Below are 19,215 nucleotides of genomic sequence, written 5' to 3'. Positions count from 1 at the left end.
CTCTGTGTCCCTGGGTGTCACTGGAAAAGTGAATTTCTTGTAAAAATGGGCTGCCCTTCCCTCCACAAGCTGCCAGTCCTCCCCAGGGCTCAGTGGGTCCCACTGCCCCAACATGCTGATGCCTGAGGCAGCAGGCAGCATCCCCACTCCTGCCTGCCTGCTTCCCCTGCCTGTTCCAGAGGCCCTGGGAGCATCCCTGCCCATGAACCTCACCTGCCTGGCAGCCCTCCCGTACGCTGCCAGCCCAGCTTTTCCCCTCCCAGTGATGCTGATACTCACATCCCCTTTGCTTTACCCAGCTTGGGTGGGTTTTGAAAGGGTGGTTGAATACTAGTGATTTTGAATGGGTGGGGAAAGGTGATAAAATTTCTCTGGCTGAGCATCAGGACAAAAACTTTCCTGGATTACAAGTGTGCAGGTATGATGGACGTGGGGAATAGGGCTGTGTAGTGCTGGGCAGGGTGGGTGCTGCCGAGGCGCAGAACCACTTTAACGCCCTGCATAAATGTTCTGCAGCCCCATGCAGGTGATAGCACAGAGGGACAGAGTGGTGCGGGGGTTATCTGCAGTCATTGCTGTCCCTGAGCCAACCTTGTGGCTATTGATTTGGAACTTGCCCTGTTCATGCTAACCTTGGTGGTGCCAACTCACCCCTTATCAGTGATGATAAACCCCGCTGCAAACTCCAGACCCATCCTGCTGCCAGCCTGGCGGTGTCACCCCACGAGGTGCTGCAGCGACAGATCTTTCCTGCGAATCTGCCCTTGCACCGGTTGCTCTTTTGCTGTGATGCTCTAAATCCAAGACACTTCGCTCCTATTTTTGCAGAGGCAGTGGCTGCACCAACTCTTTATTAGCCCCGGGTGGGTGCCCACCCCTTGCTGAGAGTGTTGGGTGAGGAAGGATGCGGTGCTGGCTGCAAAGACTTTTCCAAAGGAAATTTAAAGTCAGCCTCCTCTTTCTCCTGCTCTTGGCCCTCTTGGTGCACGTGGCGATGGATTTGGCTCTCCCCACAGCCTGCAGGCCCTGCGTCTGCGATGCAAAAGCCTCGGGTGTCCCATCAGGCAGCCCCATGCTGGCTGGCCCCAAAAAGCTGAGCCTGCGAATCCTTCAGGATTTCAGCGGCAGCAACGGCTCCTTGGAGAAAAGCTCCCAGCTGCAGGGAGTGAGGCTGCAAGCAAGGGCTGGAGATCCGGGGGTCCAGCACCAGACCAGAGAGGGGAACACAGGGCAGATCCAGGGATCAAAGCTGGCAGCGCTCTTTGAGCATCCTCTTTACAACATCCCAGTCCCAGAGGTGACAGAGAAAGACAAGCTGTTTGTCATCAACCCCATGGAGAAGTTCAGCCTCCACAGCAGCAGGAGTGATGAATGGTAAGGAGATACCTCATCCCTGCCTTGGTTTTGGGGGATATGTGGGTTTGAGGGGACAAGTGGCAGGAAGCAAACACGTTGTTTCCTTTCATAAACCAGCATCCCACCCCAGAGGGGCCCCAATTACGGAGCGTGCTCTTCTTGTACCTCTAATTCTCTCTTAGCCCTGAGTTTCTGGGCTGCTACCCAGAATCCTGTAGCACACAGCAAAGCCAAAGGAGACTCTTGAATTATTCATTGTATTACGCAGGGTATCTTTTAGGTCATCTCCTTGCCTCCTTTCCTTCCCCAGTACAGACTCTAGCCTTTGGTCTCTCTCTGTATGTATGAGGAAGTCCTCACTCCAGATTTCTAACCAGTTTTATCCCCTTTACGGATATGTTGGAGATGCAAAGCCCACAATGTACTTCTAACCATGAGACCATTCCTGTCCTGTAGTTCACAGGACGTTGCCTGACCTCTTTAGGCTCAACTGTATGGTGAGCTCACTGTTGCTGGCTGCCTATTTTTATCACTGGACTACTAACCTCTGATTAGGAGGGAAGATATTAAAAGCTTTAGTGCTGATAACACGTAGCAGCTTCCTTACAGAAAGCACACCTTCCAGACATGGTAGCTGCTAAAAATGGGAGAGAATAAAAGCTGGTTTAAGAGCTGGTTTCCACAAGCAGGCATTTGCCTTGTCTCTGAGCACCACCTCGTCTATGGATAACTATGGAAGATAGGTCTGGTTTGATGAAAACAGGGCACAATCTGCATTTTCTTAGAGAGAGAAATGAGGATTTAGTTTATAGATGTCTTGGGCTGGACTGTCCCATTGCAGTGCCAGTGGGTGCTGGTGCGGAGCCAGGGCAGATACTCCCAAGAGACCCCCTTGAATGCCAGCAAACTGCAAATTTGCAGGAAGCACAGACAGGGATAGCACTAACCCAAACTCATCCTCCCAGAGAAGGCAGGGATGTGCAATAAACCCATCTAAGTGGAAATGGATATTGAGGGTGGGAGTTCAGGTTGGTGCTGGGGGCAGCTGGGAAGACCCTGCTCCTCCACCTCTGTTTTATGGACGTGTGTATCCCCAGTGAGCACATGGAGAGGTGTAGCCAGTTGTATTCCCAGGAGCTAATCCCTCGGGGAAAATAATGAGACAAACTGCTCTGGCAGGGAAATAGGCATGGATGAGAAGAGCAGGATCAGCCTGGGGATTTTCCATGGTGAATGCAAGGGAAGACACTGAGCTTCCTCCAGCCGTGCCAGTGGATCTTCCTGGCCACCAGCCATGGGTGGGACCTGCCCAGGTGCCAGGAGCCCTAAGGAGGGTGCTCAGGGCAGAGGGTTTCGCCACCATCCAGGGCTTGTGCTGGGCATTGCCACCACCTCACACTCTGTGCACTGGCTCCCAGGAAAGGCCTGGGCACGCAGGACCCGTCCTGTCCCAACTAAACTATTTTGTTGTTGTTGGGGTGGCGGTGACTGTCGGACTGCAGGGTCAGCAGCAGTAAAGACGAGACGCTCCTTCCGACAGGGAAGACTGCTTATGACACCTACCCTGCCTGGCTCAAATTCCATGTTGGCATCAACCGCTACGAGCTGTACCCCCGCCGGGACCCCCTGATGCCCACCCTCCTCCGGGACTTGGCCACACAGAGGATTGTCAGCTCGGGTACCACCTCTCTGCCTGCACCCCTGCCCACACCCCTGCCCCCATGCCTGCTCTCCACTTTCCTCATCCCCGTTGTATCCCCTTTCAGTCCAGAAGTCCGGCGGGACCCAGCTTAAACTGATCATGACGTTTCCGAATTACGGGCAGGCCCTCTTCAAGCCCATGAAGTGAGTAGAACTGGGAACAAACCCGTACCCCACCCTCACAGTCCCCTTAGGTCGTGAGGAGTAGCCAGAGAAGACCACAGAGGGAGAAATGGAGAAAATGCTTCATGTGCTGCCTTGCTTCAACACCCCACCCCACCCCTCCCTAAAACTGAAGCGAGAGGATGGTTCCCTTCCCCTCGCCTTCCCTGGTGGTGCTTGGCAGGCTGGGTGCAGCTTGTGATGGGGTAGTGACCTCCAGTGGTGGAAAGAAGACGATCCATGGACCCTCCAGTCCATGAGGGCTTCCCAGCCCTTGGGTTGGGAGCAGCGGGTGCATGAGGGCCTAGCTGGGGGTTTGGGGCCGCACCACCCAGCAGGGAGTGACGGGAGGAGACTGGGTTTGGCTGTGTCTCCAGTGGTAGCAGGGACACAAGGTGAGGGGTGGTTTGGAGCCAAGGCCACAGTCAGGGTGACCCTGTCCATGGCCACAGTCCCCACCCTCCCCTCTCCTACCAGGCAGACCCGGGACCAGGAAACCCCCATTGACTTCTTCTACTTCTCGGACTTTGAGCGGCACAACGCAGAGATTGCAGCCTTCCACCTGGACAGGTGAACTCAAGCTTGGCATCCAACTCTGCCTTCCCATGACAGCAAAGTGGCAGAGAAACTGCTTCTTCATCCCACCTCTTCCTTCCTGTTGCAAGGGATACTTGCGTCTCACAGCGGTTTTAAATAACTCACTGTGAAAACCAGCCAAGGTCAGCAAGAAATTGTCCCAAGTTCTGTGTTTCAGGATCCTGGATTTCCGACGAATCCCCCCAGTTTCTGGCCGTTTGGTCAATATAACAAAGGAGATCCGTGACATCACCACAGACAAGAAACTGGCCAAGACATTCTTTATCTCCCCAGGTGAGCTTTCATGCTGTCCATCCTCTCCTGCAGCCACCTGCACGGAGCTCACTTGAAGCTTGCTGCTCCTGCCCAGGGCAAACTGTCCCTTTGTCCCTTCGGGGATTGCTCCAGCTCCTGCTGGGTTTCCTAATGTGGAGGTCTGTTTCTCAAGGCCTTCATTTGCCAGTGCTTTGCTGGTGGCATGTGGCCACGGTGCATGGAGCATTGTCACCCAGCCACCTGCCAGACCACCCTGCATGGGCTCAGCAGGCTTGTTGCCTTCCTGCTCTTCGTCAACTTTTGTTTTGTCCCCATGGCCAGCGGGCAATGTCTGCTTCTACGGGGAGTGCTCCTACTACTGCTCCACTGAGCATGCCCTCTGCGGCAAGCCGGACCGGCTGGAGGGCTCCATGGCCACCCTGCTGCCTGACAAGACCTTGGCCAAACGCCGCTCCTGGCGCAGCCCCTGGCGCCGCTCCTACCACAAGAGCAAGAAGGCTGAGTGAGCTGGGGCATGGGGGGGGATGGGGGGCACGGGGCAGCAGAGCCGTGAGATAGCAGGGGCGTGCCCCACAGCCAGTCTCATGGCTCTGTCCCCCACCCCGGCCTCTGCCCACAGGTGGGAGCTGAACCCCAACTACTGCGCTCAGGTGCGAGAGACGCCGCCCTACAACAGGGGCCATCGCCTCCTTGACCTCATTGACATGACCATCCTTGATTTCCTTATGGGTGAGCCCCACCATGCTGGCGCTGAGGGCTGCAGCGGCCCCTCAGGACTGAGAGGCCCAAACAGCTCTGCGTCCCATGGTACCATGCCCTGCGAGGTTTGTCGGCCAAAGAGCTGCACTCTTAGCCAAAATGAGAGCAAAGGGCTGTGCCATTAGGGCACATCCCAGGCAGAAGCCAGAGGAGAGATGCCAGGGAGATCCCAGCTGAACACCCTGGGAACAGGAAGCACCTTCCTGCTAAGATCCTATGTGCAGCTCCTGGGGAGCTGGGACCAATGGTGATGCTCCCCTGGGCTCACGCTGCCTCTCCTGTCCTCGGGGCTGTTTCTTCCTCCTCATGCTGTCCCCCCCTGCCATCATCTGACATGGAGAGCTTCCCGTCTCCTCGTCCCCAGACACTCAGCCATGTCTTTGCTGTTACTTCTGCTCCATTTGCTGCTGTTGTCCCATCATGGTGCTGCTGGGATGAGAAGGGGCCTGGAGGCCCCCCACAACCAGAGCCACCAGATGGGCACCTTAGAGGTGCCCCCAGACCTTTTCCCCAGCCTCTGGGTTTCGGTCTTGCACCAGGAGGGTGCTCCATGTCCCTGCTCCCACCTTCTGGGCCACCACCCAATGGCAAATTTGTTGCCCCGCTGCAGGCAACATGGACCGGCACCACTATGAGACCTTTGAGAAATTTGGGAACGACACTTTCCTGCTCCATCTGGACAACGGCCGTGGGTAAAGCCAGGGGTGATGGTGGGGGAAGCAATTCCAGCAAAAGGGTGGGAGGATTCCGCATGTCTTGCTGAAATGTGCCCCATGTTGGGCTCTGAGCTGCGGGGTGATGCCGCCCTGATGCCCACTGGCGGGCTTCTCCCCCCCAGCTTTGGCACGCACTCACGCGACGAACTGTCCATCCTGGCCCCACTCTGGCAATGCTGCAGGTAAGGGGCTCCCACCGCCTGCCCTGGAGCTGCTGTTGGGGAGAAGCTCCCCGGGTTGAGACCTCTCCCTCCTCATCTTCGACAGCATCAAGAAGTCGACCTACCTGCGGCTGCAGCTGCTGGCCACACAGCCCTACCGCCTGAGCGACCTGCTGCGGGAGGCGCTGGCCACCGACCCCCTGGCCCCTGTCCTGGCCGAGCCCCACCTGCGGGCACTAGACCGTCGCCTGGGGAAGGTGCTGGTGGCAGTGGGACGCTGCCTGGCCGAGGCAGCCCACCCGGACGAGGTGCTGGTGGATGATGTGGGGTCACAGGTGTGATGGGGGAGGTCTCGGTTGGGGTGTTTTTGTGCATTGCTGAGGGTGATATGGGGGCTGGCATGTAGCTCTGACTCCGTGCAGTGTCAGCTTTCGGCAGCACTGGAGCCAGCGGTATGGTGCACCAGGAAAGCAGGCTGTGAGGATAGCTGGGACAGGAAGGGTATTTAAATAAAAAGGTTGGCCTAGTGGAGAAGACATGAGCTGAGATCTTCCCCACCAGGGCTGCTCTCCCAGCCCTGACCCGTCCTTGCGTGCCTGAACGTGTTACTTCAGCCCTCCAAAGCCTTTTAGGAAAGGGTAGGGATTTTTCCTACCTCTCCCCAGCAAGAGCTGCCAAACTCGAGCAGTTGGCAAGCTCCTTCTGCCCCACCTCCCCAGCACGGCGGTGCTCTGGTGACCCCCAGAAAGCTGAAACTCCCCACTGCTGGTGTGGGGAAACTGAGGCACAAGCTCCCAGCCCTTCGCTGCTTATCCCTGCCCTTCCCACACCCACCCAAAACCACCCACGGCTCTGGCATCACCATGCCACGGCACTGGGGGTGCAGCAAGGGGGGACAAGCCCCACTCCCCCCCAACACCCCCCCAAATACCCCGGGAACCACCGCTGGCTCCCTCCCTGACTGAAAAAGTGCCTCCCAAGGGGAGGGGACGGATTGACCCGGGGTTGTGTACCCTATTTAGTGCCCAGTGGCTCAGCACCCAGCTTATCCCCTGAGCCTCCCAGAGGGGTTAATCCGTGGCAGGGTGAAGTCAGCCTGGGGAGGTGCCATCAGGGCCACCTCCAGTGTCCCCAGGACTAGGCACAGGGTTGGTATCATCATGGCCAGAGATAAAGGTGCCACTGGGGAGGAGAGATGTCCTCCAGCCCGGCTGGTTGCCCGCAGAACTCTGAGAAGTCGCAGGAAAGGATGAAAAAGGGCGACTGGTGCAGTGGAAGACAGAGCTTCTGTGGAAAAGCCAGGCAGAGATTGAGGCCGGAATTAAAAACGGGCTCAAAAGGGAGGAAAAAAAAAAAGAGACAAAGAGGATCTGTCTGTGTTACACAACGGGCTGTGGAGTCTGAATTGGGGTTTGTTGCTGGTGCCCCCCCCAACGCTGACGGCATGTCCTCCTGCTGCTGCCCCAGCTTGTGCACCAAACCCAGGCAGGGGGAGGAAATTTGGGTCTGTTTTGCAACAGGTTACTCCCCTTCTGCCAGTTTCATATTTTTTAACTCTTTCTGTAAATGCCTTTTTTTTTCCATACCCAAAGTTATCGGGGGACATTCCAGATACAGGTGGCTGGTTCCCCCCTGCCCCTGCTGAACCCCTCCAGGCAAATCTTTTTCCGAGGTGCTGTTGGATTTAGAAACCGGGGTGTGGGAGGGCTGCTATTTTCTCAGCCCAGCGAGTTTGCACAAGGTCCTGGTTGTGTCGCCACGCGTTCAAGGTCCCACGGGAGCCAGCCGAGTTTGGCTGTCACCCCGGTGCTGAGCCAGCCTGGCCGCCCGTGGAGGGAGAGGGATGGTAACGGGGTGTCTGAGGCCACGGGCCCGGGGAGCAGCAGAACTTGCCCGCCCGGTCGGGGCGGCGTGGGCGCACGGGCGTTGAGCAGGGCTGCCCTCGCCACGGGGATGGGATCGGCCGTGCCGTTGCACTGGGTGGTGCGTGGCAGTGCTGGGGATTTCCTACCCCACTGGAGCGGCAAACCAGTCACCCCAGCAAAACCCCAGCGGGGCCAGGGCGCAGCCCTGCACCTGGAAGCCCCCATTTTGGGCCGGCATCACCCCTTGGGACATGCCTGGGGGCCCTGCCCTCGCCTGGCAGCGTGGGCTGCCTGGTGCCCTTGGTGGGCACAGGGGGCGTTTGGTGATCCCGTGGGCAGCCGGGGGGTGAGGATGGGGTAGGGACGGCCCTTTCTTATTGCCCCCGCCCGATTATAATAGTAAAATAAAATAAAACAAAATAAAATACAAAAAAATAAAAGTGTCAATAGCGATAATGATAATAACGATGATGATAAAGCAGGGATACGGAAGAGGCCCCTCGAGGCCGAGGGGGTGCTGTGCGGCCCCCCCGCGGCAGCGGCCCCGGCGGGCGCGCGCGCGCGATGGAGCGGGGCGGGGCGGGGCGGGGCGGGGCGGGGCGGGGGGGCCGCTTCCACTGCAAAACAAAAGAGAGCGGAGCCGCGGCGGCGCGGGCAGGGACGGTGGGGGCTCTGTACGCGATTTGCTGGTAGGTTTGCGTGGGGCGCGGGCGCGGGCGCGGCGGGATTGGCGGGGGGTGCGCCGACCGGCCGGCTTGTACTGGGGGGGAGGTGAGCTGCGCCGGGGGGGTGCAGGGGGTTCGGCGGGGCAGCGAGTGGGTGGCCCGGGGCGGGGGGAGAAAGGGGTTTAGAGCCCTCTAAGGGGAGGCGGCCGCGCTGGCGGTAGGGACGGCCCGGGGCAGCAGATTCCGCCGGCGGGCGCGGAGCACCCCCAGCCCCGTCGGGCACCCTGCGGCCGCCAGGACGGGAGGGGGATTCGGTCTGAGCCCGGAGCCCTGCCGCAGGGCTGCCCCCCCGCGAGTAGGGTTGCTCCAGGCGAGTCCTCTCCCGCTGACACTTTCCTCTCTCCCGGCCCCCCGCCAGGTGACCCGTGACCCCCCCTCGCGCCGCCGCCATGTCCCGCCGCAGCCAGCGCCTCCTAACCACACGCTATTACCCCGGGGACGACGATGCCACGACCAGCAGCAGCGGCAGCTCCCTGCTGGAGGGCCAACAGCTCCCCTTCAAGGAGAGCACGGGCAGGTTAGTAGGGTGCAGGGGGATGGGGTTCCCCCCGCCCCCCCTAAGGGCGGCCCGAGCTCCATCCCGCACCGCGGCCTGGGCACCTTCCCGAGGGGGGACACAGGGCAGCTCGCGGAGGAGAGCGTGAGGTGAGCCCGGCATGGCCGCCCTGGCGCAGGCGGTGCCCCTGGCCCCAGCACCCTGCGTGCCCCCTGCCCCGGGAGCCTGCCCTGGGCAGCTCAGGGTGGCTGCCGCCTCCTCGCAGCCGCCTCGGGCTCGCCGGTGGGAGGGAGGTGGCTGTAAGCGCCGGGCCGGAAAACCGCAGCGGTGTGAGCGGAAGCGGTGCCGGCAGCTGCCCGGGAAGGGCGGGAGGGCCTTTCGCAAAGCGGCGGTTGCACCCTCGGAAACCTGCCGCCATCTGGTACGGTGGGGTGAGTGGAGGGAAATGATGCCGGCCCAGGGATTGAGATTCCCCGGGTCTCTCCCACGGGTGCACTGTGACCGGCCTTCGTGCCATAACCACGTGTGGCTGATGAGCCTGTTCTTGTCCCCAGCAGGATGATCAGGAGGAAATCGAGTAGCACGAAGCGCCTCTCCCCTGCCCCTAGCACCCAAACCTCCTACTACAGCGAGTCCCTGATGAGTGAGTCCTACCTGGGAGGCAGCCGGGGCCTTGCCGCCCTGGGCAGCTCTATGCTGGATGATGCCCTGGACAGCAGCCCGTACTGGGGTGAGCCCTTCCTCCTCCCACAGCAACTGGGGACCTCCCTGAGCACTGGGCGGGGGGATGTTGGGGCAGCCCCCTGGCCAGTTGACTGGGTTATTCCCTTTGGTGTGGTGGTGGGCGGTTTCTCAGGGGGTGACTCTGTCTTATGGGGGCAGATGGGGAGCTCTCCACCAGGAGGAGAAGAGGCACAGGGGACACTGAGTCCAGCAAGATCAATGGGCTGCTAGAGAGCAAGACGTACGACACCTACGCCTCTTCGTCTGGGTACTCCTCGGAAGATGACTACGCCGGTAGGGATGCATCAGCCTCTCGTGGTGGCAGGAATGCTGGGGCATATGTCCCCAGGGTGCTGCCAGTACCCCCTGCATGCCACCTTCTGTGCAAAACCTTTACCCTGGGGGATGCACAGAGATGCAGGCAGGCTCCGTTTGGTGACTTACTGCCTCCCTTCTTCCTTTCCAGGTCACTTCTACTCAGGCCAGAGTAGCTCTGGGTCGGGGCTGAGGAACATGGCCTCCTGGGTGGGCTCCTTTCTCTGGCAGGTGCTCACCTCCCCGGGTGAGTGGAGGGCTGGTGGGGGCAGTTTTTAGCAGCACCTTTCTTCCCTGCCAGCATCTCCACTCCCCACATGCTGTGTGTGCCATTCCCTGATCAGTTGGACGGGTTTTATGCTGCTGTGGGAACAAACTTGGGGACAGAGGGGATGTCTCTGCTGGGATCCCACCTGAGGCTTGGTTTTTCTCCCAGCAGTTCGTTTCATGGGGTGGCTGTTCTCCAGGCTAGTGGCTGCCTGGAACCACCTCACCAGCGCAGCTCCCCGCCTGGGCAGTGTCCCTTTCTCCAGGTGAGTGTGGTGGCAGGACACTAGGATGGGGGAGGCATGGGGAAATCCTGCAGTACCTGTGGAGAGGGGGTGCCCCGCAGAGCCTGGCATGCATTGGGTCGGTGTCTCGTGCTGAAGCCTGGCTGGGCTTTGCTGTCCCTCTGGCCCCCATCCAAAGGAGCACTGCAGTGGGGGAAGGTGCTGCAGTCCTACAGAAACCTTCTTCTTCCCTGTGCTCTAGGCGCTACCCATGGCTGAAGAGGTCCCTGCTTCTGCTGCTGCTCCTCCTGCTCCTCGCTGCTGCTGCCTACGGTGAGTCGGCCTGGTTCAATCTGTTCCCCTGAGGTCTGGGGCAGTGCAGAGTGTCCGACTGCTGTAGCCAGGGGATAGGATGGGATGGCCCTGAGCTCAGTGTTCATGGTTCCTGATACCCTGGTGCATCTGCACCCCTGTCCTGGGGCCTCTTGGTAACCCCAGGCGACACACCTTCGCACATCCACCCTGTGCCCCCAACTGTGGCCCGTTACCAGCCTGCTGTTTTAACCATATCATCTCCCTGCATGCCCAGGAGCTTGGTACTTCTACCCGTACGGGCTGGCAACACTTAGCCTCCCCGCCTTCCCGTGGTGGGGAGCTGGAAAGCTTTCCTCCTCCGATGTGTCTGGGGCAGGGGACCTGACCGCACTGGACCAGGTAGGCCTTGGCAAAGGCATGGTACTGGCCCAGGTGGGGTGGGTGCCTTGCAGGGAGAGCCAGGACAGTGTGGTCTGTGGCTGGAGGAGCCCTCCCAGGGGATGGGGATGTGGTGAAGGATGGGGCAGGTGGTGGCTTCATGCTGGTGGAAATGGCTCCCTCGGCTTCTGGCCATCTCACTCTCAGGGTGTCCCAGGGATGGAGCAGGGGGGAAGCAGCAGATAAATAAGATGCCATTGACTCTGGGGGCCAGGTGGTGTGGGTCCCATTTCACAGGGGTCCCTCTAGATCAGGCAGCCCCCCTGGGGATTAGCACCTCCCCAGGGAGCTGCATCGTGCCCTGCCTTTGCCACCACAGGGGTTGTGGGGGGAGCACCGGCTCCTGGCTCACCTCCAGGCCCTGGAGAAGCGCTTTGAGGTGCTGGAGTCCAAGATGTCACAGTGGGAGCTGCAGCGGGGAGCAGCAGCAGTGGCGTCAGGGGGAGAGCCGCCCCCAGGGGACATCCTCACACTGCTGGAGGGGCTGGTGAGCCACCGGGAAGCGGGGCTGAAGGAGCTTCTCCGCACCGATGTGACCAGCCATCTCCAGGTGAGGGGTGCAGGGGGCATGTGGGGAGATAGGGGCATGCAGGGCCAGGCTCTGATGTTCCCCTGTTTTTCACCCTGCAGGGTGAGCTGGATGCACTCCGAGCCCAGGTGCAGAGGGATTTAGACGGACGCCTGGGGAAGATGGCACAAGCCTCTCAGGTAAGGGGACGAGTGTGTGGTGGTACCTGAGCAGGACATCCTCACCACAGGTATCACACCCTTCCCCTTCTCCTGGCAGGAGATGGAGGCACACTTGCTGGAGCTGAACTCGGAGTGGCAGAGGTAACGCTGGCTGTCCGGGCAGAGTTGCTGCTCTGTTAGGGCTGGGCAGGTAGCAGGTGAAATCCCCGCAGCAGTGCTTAGTGGGGGGTTTCCAGGTCTGGTTTGCTTGGGCCAAAGTAGAGATTGAGAGGTACAATCTTCGGAGGAAAGGAGGGATGGATGCAAGGGTATGTGAACAAGCAAGTGTCCTGGCTGGCAGCAGGGCTCAGAGTGTGATTGCTGCAAGTGGCCTTTGCCACTGTCATTTTATATCACTGTGGGGAACTTGGCCTTTCAGCTGAGGGGCAAGCTGGGGGTGCTTTCCCATGGGATGCAGTAGAAGAGGTCATTGCCACAGGAATTAAAGCCCTTTGGGGCTGGAGATGAGGTTGAGCATCAGCGATGGGGGATGAACCTCCTCTTCCAGTTTGCAGAGGGAAGCTGGGACTGTCCATGCAAGGTTTTGTTGCCTTTCTCTTGGCACAGCTCGGTGCAGGGGAGCTTCCAGCAGGAGGTGAGCAAGCTGGAGCAGGAGGTGGCAGCATTGAGAAGGGAGCTGGTGGGCCTCAAGTCGGACCAGGAGGTGATGGGGAAGCACATGGAGGGGTTGCTGGAGCAGCTGAAGGCAGTGCGGGCTGATGTGAGTCCCTGGTCCCCATCCTGTTTGGCAGAGGAAGGCATGAGGGTCCCTGCCCCAGGGTTGAGCTCTGTCCCCACTGTTTCAGGTGGAAGCACAGTTTCCAGCATGGGTCAGTCGGTTCCTGTCAGGGTCCCAGCAGGATGGTGCCTCTGGCCTTGTCCTGCAACGGGAAGACTTGCAAGCGGAGCTTCAAGCCCTGGAGCGCAAGATCCTGGCCAAAGTCTTGGAGGACCGAAGGCTGTCGGCACGGGATGCCCAGGCCAGTATTGGAGTGGCCCTGCGGCAAGGGGGTACTGCAGGGATGACAGAGGAGGTGAGTGCTGGCCTGAACCCTTGGGACGTGATGGTGACCACAGGTGTGGGATTGGGGGCTCTGCCCCATTGTGTGTGGGGGGGGGGGCGGGGCTGGCACGTGTGCCTGGCAGGTAGCAGAGCTGTGGGGACAGCCCTTAGAGCTGGGACAGGGATCCTGGGCTCACATCCCACCCAGCAGGAGCATCCCTGAAACTCCCTCATCTGTTCTCTGCTATCAGCCTGCCCTGGACTGTGCCTGTGCCCTCCTCTGGCAGGTGTCACAGGTGGTGATTTCTGTACTCCTGCAAGGCTCCTGCTGTCTTAAATCCAAATTTCTTATCATGCACATTTCACCCAGAGGGTAGGGCAGGTACCAGAAAGGTTTCTATGGATTGAGCATCTTGCTTACCCCTGTCCTTCAGCAGCACTACCAAGTCATTTGGGGCAAAGCATTTCAACAGAATGACAGCAAGGGAAAAAATGAGCCTGCTTGCTTTGGAAACAGTTGTTGGCAATTCCCTGTGGAGGTAGTGGAGGGGGAGGGATCAAGCTGGGATTAGCAGTCCCCACAGTCTGCACAAGCTTTGTGCATGCCATAAAGTTTAGTCTGTAGCAGCTCCTAGAGCTGGGTTTGGCCTCAGAAGGATGCTCCAGCCAGCTCTCCCTTTTCCAGATTTAGGGAGCTCCCATTGATCCTGTGGGGATGAGGCAGGAGGGACCAGCAGATGATGCTGGGGGAAAGTGGGTAGGCTGTCTGGTTGTGTCTGGTACCCACTGAGGGATACTCCTGTCCTGAGGCCAGCCCCTCTTTTGAGATGGGGACAGGCAAGCCCAGTGTGCCTGGGCACCACCCCTTTGTTGCACAGCTCCTCTTGTTGAGGGGTATTTTTATCAACCTCTAACAAGGCTTCCCAGCCAAATGTGTGTCCTCTCATTTTTGCCACGGTGATTCATCCCCTGGCTGTTTTGTGGGAAGGTCCTTGGTCTCTTTCAGTCCCTGCAGGGTGGAGGTGGGTGGGGACCAGGACACTCATACTAGCCCTTCACCCCTCTTGTACCCTTTGCTCCCGCTGCAGCAAGTACACCTCATTGTGGACCAGGCCCTGAAGCGCTACAGTGAGGACCGTGTGGGGATGGTTGACTATGCCCTGGAGTCAGCAGGTAGGTAGTAGGGGACTCTCACCCACCTAGGATGAGTTAGGGAGGGGTGCTGGCATACAGCTTACCTGCTGCTGTCCCTTCTCTGTGTCAGGGGCCAGTGTCATCAACACCCGCTGCTCAGAGACCTATGAGACACGGACGGCGCTGCTGAGCCTGTTTGGCATCCCCCTGTGGTACCACTCGCAGTCCCCCCGTGTCATCCTGCAGGTGGGCACACTCAGGGCGAGACCCCAATGATGAGACAGAGCGGGGAGGACTGGCCTGACTGGTTCTCTCATGGGTTTGTTGGGTTTTATTGGTATGTTGCTCCAAGCAAGCAACCAGGCTGATGTTGAGGGGAGAAAAATGGCACTGGTGGTGATAAAGTTGTTGGTGTCTTGCTCCCACAATCGTAGCCAGACGTCAACCCTGGGAACTGCTGGGCATTTCGTGGGTCCCAGGGCTTTGCTGTCATCCGCCTCTCCAGCACCATCCGCCCTACAGCTGTGACACTGGAGCACATCCCAAAAGCCCTCTCGCCCCAGGGCACCATCCCCAGTGCCCCCAAGGACTTCACTGTTTATGTGAGTACCCTTGCCTGGACCCTTGGGAAGAATTGGGGAACATGGTGGAAGGGTGCCATTGGTAGAGGATGTAGGAGAGGAGGGCTAGAGAGCCCCATGCCTCACTGTGGGAGAAGGGGAGCACTGTGCTTCAGGAAGGGTTTTGGGGGACACTGGGAGAGAGGGGATTGAGTAAGTGTAACTCTCAGTCTTTCCTCCTCCCCGTTCCTTCCCACTGGCTCCTGTCCCCATTTGTCTGTTTTGGCCTGGAAGAGCAGGAGCCAAGTGTGCTTGTGCCTCTGTCTCCCTCTTCTGCCTTGGGTGTACTCATCGCCTCTGGTTTCCCTCTCTGATCACCCCTGGTTCTCCCTCTCTGACCCTCTGTAGGGCTTGAAGGAGGAGGGAGAGGAGGAGGGCCACCTTCTTGGGCAGTTCACTTACAACCACGATGGTGACCCCATCCAAACGTTTTACTTGGAGGTAAGTGCTTTGCCTTTAGAACACCAGACCCCAAGAAGAAAGTGGGGTCCCTGGAGTCTGAGTCCTCAAGACCTCTCAAGGACTCAGGTTTTTTTCTTTCCCCCTCTCCCCAAGGGTGATGCTGTGGGCACATATCAGCTAGTGGAGCTCCGGGTGCTGAGCAATTGGGGCCACCCTGAATACACCTGCATCTACCGCTTCCGTGTGCACGGGGAGCCGGCACACTGACCCCCGGATGCTGCGCGGGATGAGTATGCTGCCAGGCTGAGAGCAGACAGGGGGATTCGTCTGGTTCGCCGCTTTGCACGTAGAAATCCTGGGATGTGCCAGCAGCCGCCCCAGGGACCTGCTCCCCTTGGGGGAGGAGAAAAGCTGGCGTTTAAGGGGTGAGGCTTTCACTCTTCCATGGACTGGGGAGGCAAGGCAAGAGCATCCCACGTGGGTCCTAGCGCAGGCTGGCTTGTCAGTGCATATAGGACACTTTAACTTTTTAAGCTAATTTTTTTTTTTTTTAATCAGGTCTGCGCAGCCCCTCATTCCTGTTGCCCTGCTCCTTTCTGATGGCGTGCCTAATGTTGCTGGGGCTTGGGAAAGGGATATGTAATTTTGCGACGTGCTTCATGCAGGCTTGGGCATTACACGGTGTATAGGACTGTGGTGACTGGCTGTGTGCTGCTGTGGTAGGTAGGAGCCACTGGTCACAGCCACCGAGTCTCTACCGTCCACGTGGGGTCACTTTTCCTGCCTTAGCATTGGCTTAGGTAAAGATCTCCAGACCTCTGATGCTAGGCTTGGCAGAGAGGAAATAGGACAGTATTAAGAAAGTATTAACATAAAGCTAACAGTCTGGGACAGCAGGAGAGAAGAAATTTGGCATGTGTTGGTGACAGAACCCACCCCAGCGCTGTTGTCAGTCTGCTCAAGCCCTCCTGCTGCTGTCGGCTGTGTTGGGCCTTGGTGGTGCTGTCAGCCCTCCTGGCTGGCTGGCTCCCTGGGGTTAAGCTTGATGCTATTGAAAACACCTGTTGCCTGCTTCCCTTTTTGGGTTTGTTGTGGTTTGGGGGTTTTGGTTGTTTGGTAGTTTGGGATTTTTTTAAAGGGTGGGGAGGGGGGTGGTTTTCCATTTGGGGTGTTGCAGATTTTTTTTTTTTGTAGTAGAAAGGAAAAAAATTACTTTTTCCACACAATTTCTACTTAACCTGAGAATATTACATGGCACTGCTTGGGCAGAGAGGGCTAGAACTTTGTTTAGTAGGAGAACAGTGCACATAGTAGGATAGGCTAGAATAAGATGGGGAGAGCTGTTTAAAATACGGGCCTTGAGTTGTCAGTGGTTTGATAAATGGACCTGGGAGACAAGGTACTCTGTGGACTGCTGCTTGGCAGGGTGCTGGAGGCATTCCTGCCCTCTTTGCTCTGGAGATGTCCTCCGAGACTGCAATGTGCAGCCAGGGCCCCTCACCCATGGCTGCATCTATGTATAGGTGACTGTTCACAGCGAGTGGGAGCTGCTGCCCTGGTGCTATGCAAGACTCTGTCCCTCAGTGGGCTGCTGAGTGGGAGATAGGGCAGAGGGGAGACCTCCTTCCCCAGGGGTGGCAGGTGCCAGCTTGCTGCTTCACCTCGTGGGGGCAGCAGGGCCTCCCCCTACCTGCAGCGTTCAGGGCTGTCTCGGTCACCTCTTGGTCCCCAGTGGCAGATGGCTGGCGTGGGCTGACCTCCTTTCTCTTGGAAGGACTCCCTTGCCCTCTCCCTCCTGCCTTCTCCCTGGCATTGCTCAGCTTCCCCAGCCCTGGCTGCAGAGGACTGTGCCAGAGCAGGATGGGGAGTCCTGCCTGCATCGGGCACATAAATCCCACCTGTACTTGTCAGGTGATGGTAAGTGGTGGCAGGGGACTGCAGGAAGGATGCATAGGGACCTTCCCCAAGCTGAGGAGTGCCAGGGCCATCTGGCCACTCCACCTCCTGGCTGCCTGCAAGCACACTTAGTTTGGCTTATGATTTTGGCATTTACAACCTCCATATTTATCTTGTGTTTTGTTGGGGGGAGCTAAAGAGCTCATGTTTAGTGTTTCAGCCCTGTCTGATGCTGGCATCATCTTCCCCTGGCACTGTGAGCTGGGGGAGAGCACTGTGAATTGAGTCCTGCTCTGGTGTTCTCTGCTTGAAGTGCTGTAAGGTGAGGGGTGTAGAGGAGGGGAAGGGGCTGAAGAGGTTTCTCCCTTCAGCATGCCCTGACGTACATCAGGCAGAGGTGCTGAGCCCTGCACCCCTCCCTGCCAGCCCAATGGGTTGAGAGTAATGGTGGCACATCCCTTCTGGAGGGGTGTTCTTGCTCCAGGCGCAGGAAGTGAGCCTGAAGGGTGCAACCCCATTGCTAACAGGTTAAAATTATCCCCTGGAGCCCCCTGCAATGATGGGAGGCCGCTGCAGGGAGAAAGTAGAGCTGCTGCCAGATCCAGTGACAATAAATTCTCTCCTATATTGAGCGTAGTCTTAATTCTTGGCATCCACTGCCGAAGTTATTTTAAACTTGTCTACAGCTGCCTGCTTGCCTTGGAGTCATGTCCATGAGTGACCTGCATGCACAGAATTGTGCTTTTATAAATGCCTAGACCTGTCCTGGGCTCAATAGAGCAGCTCCTGTATTTGAAGAGAGAGCAGAGATGAAGCTCTCCTCCTTCCACAGGTGTTCTCTGGCTGCTGTAGCAAATGCCATAACCATGAGGCTGGAAAACCCCTTTTTTTATGTCCCTTCTGACTCCCTATCCTCTGGGTGGTTGGGCTGTCAGGGCAGACAGGGTCTTTTTACCACAAAATCACTTTTTCTTGGGCAATCAGGCATACTGGTGAGAGGTGGGAAAGGGGAACCCGAGAGGGGAGTTGGAGCAGGGTCTCTGCTCCTTCCAAGCGAGTGTTAAGGGCTGGCTGTGGGATAGGGAGCACTTGGCTTTACAGGGCAAGCTTGCCCTCTCCTTTTGGAAAGTCTCTGCTGCTGTGAGGTAAAACCGCCTGGAGCCACCACTCAGAGGTCACCCTGGGGGTTTATGCTGTTTTGTAGGGGGTAGTGCTGGCTTTAAAGGCCTCACCATGCCAACTCTATGAGGAGCCCCAGGAAGGCAGGCTGAGTCTAGGTGCAGTTTTTCATCCTCCAAATTCTTCATCCGTGCTGTGTGGCAGCCTGAGCGCCTGTACTGAGTGCCTAGCCAACTGTGTCTTGCAGGAGTTTACAGGATTTCTGCAATGCTTTCCTGAGCTGCAGAGGAAAAGAGGGCACATAAAACTGCTACTTCAGCATGTGCATCTCTGCCCAGGGGTATTTAATCCTAGTGCTGATGCAGAAGATAAGCTGGGTGAGGCAGGAGAAATGTGAAACAGCTGTCAGAGCAGATTTCCCTTATTTACTCCATTTCCCTCCTCTCTTCTCCCTCCTTCTCCATTTGCCCTGCATGTGTTATGAATTAGCCCTGCAGAAACAGATGGTTACAGGCAGGAGACAAGTTTGTATTTGATGCTGTAGCCTGTTGCAAATGCTGCACTGTTTTGTTCATTTTATTTTCTAATCAACAGATTGTAACTTATGCCTATGCAAGAAAAAAGACCAAGACAAATAAATTATATCAAAACTGCTGTGTTTTGCAGGTGAATTTGCTGGTGTGAATGATGCACAGCTAGGAGAGATCAATGAAGGTATTCTTGGAGTTCTTCTCATCCTTGTTTTCCAGCCTGACATACTAACTCTAGGGTCAGTAGTTTTCACCTTGTCCCAGAGCAGGCTCTGGGATGTAAAAACTGCTTAGAGCAATGATGAAAACAAGACTTACACTTAAAAGCTCAAAGGCCTTGGGACTGTAATGACTTCTAGTAGTCTAAGTCTGTGACAGACCATGCCTGTGACCTTCCAGCCACCCCTGGACATCAGTCCACCCTCTGCCTTACCATGGGTATGCACAGAGCCTGGCTTGGCCCTGAGCAGTGGCAAATGAAGCTGGGGCAGCAGGGAGGGCAAGGATAAAGCCTGACACATCCACAATTAAGGGTAGCTGTGGGTTGTTCTCTTTTCCTTAACACAGGCTGTAATTACTCAGCAGGAAGCTAAGAGCAAGCAGAAAGGAAATACTTCATTTTCCTCAGCATGAGTAAGTTAACCTAGAGCATAAAAAGAGGCCGCAAAAAGGAAAATTGGACTGGCTTGAGCTTGGGGAGGGTCACA

General features: G+C 57.6%; 2 protein-coding genes across 4 annotated transcripts; both read left to right on the top strand.

Annotated features, from left to right (window-relative positions):
• Positions 1–904: 904 nt before the first annotated feature.
• Positions 905–6,048, top strand: LOC141958536 (extracellular serine/threonine protein kinase FAM20C-like). The gene is made up of 10 exons (XM_074901361.1): positions 905–1,374; positions 2,859–3,034; positions 3,123–3,201; positions 3,697–3,789; positions 3,974–4,089; positions 4,393–4,573; positions 4,691–4,800; positions 5,441–5,522; positions 5,669–5,728; positions 5,814–6,048. Exons 1-10 carry the CDS (start codon positions 905–907, stop codon positions 6,046–6,048), a joined length of 1,602 nt encoding a protein of 533 aa, XP_074757462.1.
• Positions 6,049–8,166: 2,118 nt separating this feature from the next.
• On the top strand, positions 8,167–18,632 carry SUN2 (Sad1 and UNC84 domain containing 2). 3 transcript variants are annotated; one of them, XM_074902506.1, is made up of 18 exons: positions 8,167–8,261; positions 8,656–8,814; positions 9,351–9,523; positions 9,676–9,810; positions 9,983–10,078; positions 10,271–10,364; positions 10,585–10,655; positions 10,912–11,036; positions 11,395–11,625; positions 11,706–11,783; positions 11,863–11,906; positions 12,372–12,525; positions 12,611–12,838; positions 13,896–13,980; positions 14,072–14,187; positions 14,376–14,543; positions 14,910–15,002; positions 15,117–18,632. In XM_074902506.1, the coding sequence occupies exons 2-18, from the start codon at positions 8,687–8,689 to the stop codon at positions 15,228–15,230; spliced, it is 2,133 nt and encodes a 710-aa protein (XP_074758607.1). In that variant the 5' UTR covers positions 8,167–8,261; positions 8,656–8,686; the 3' UTR covers positions 15,231–18,632. The 3 variants fall into 3 exon arrangements, with proteins under 3 accessions (XP_074758607.1, XP_074758604.1, XP_074758606.1); XM_074902503.1 differs by having other exon boundaries at positions 9,348–9,523; XM_074902505.1 differs by lacking the exon at positions 8,167–8,261 and adding an exon at positions 8,281–8,343 and having other exon boundaries at positions 9,348–9,523.
• The last annotated feature ends 583 nt before the right edge of the window (positions 18,633–19,215 follow it).

Source organism: Athene noctua, chromosome 3 (genome assembly GCF_965140245.1).
Source record: "Athene noctua chromosome 3, bAthNoc1.hap1.1, whole genome shotgun sequence".
NCBI classification, from domain to species: Eukaryota; Metazoa; Chordata; class Aves; order Strigiformes; family Strigidae; genus Athene; species Athene noctua.
Note: the sequence above shows the minus strand (reverse complement) of the source record. Positions and strands in the feature narration are given on the sequence as shown.

Coding starts and splice junctions, on each gene's coding strand:
- LOC141958536 (XM_074901361.1), top strand. CDS start 905: ATGCGGTGCTGGCTGCAAAGACTTTTCCAAAGGAAATTTAAAGTCAGC. Junction 4,801..5,440: donor CATCCTTGATTTCCTTATGG/GTGAGCCCCACC, acceptor GCCCCGCTGCAG/GCAACATGGACCGGCACCAC. Junction 5,729..5,813: donor CCACTCTGGCAATGCTGCAG/GTAAGGGGCTCC, acceptor CATCTTCGACAG/CATCAAGAAGTCGACCTACC.
- SUN2 (XM_074902503.1), top strand. CDS start 8,687: ATGTCCCGCCGCAGCCAGCGCCTCCTAACCACACGCTATTACCCCGGG. Junction 8,815..9,347: donor TTCAAGGAGAGCACGGGCAG/GTTAGTAGGGTG, acceptor TCTTGTCCCCAG/CAGGATGATCAGGAGGAAAT. Junction 11,907..12,371: donor CTGAACTCGGAGTGGCAGAG/GTAACGCTGGCT, acceptor CTCTTGGCACAG/CTCGGTGCAGGGGAGCTTCC.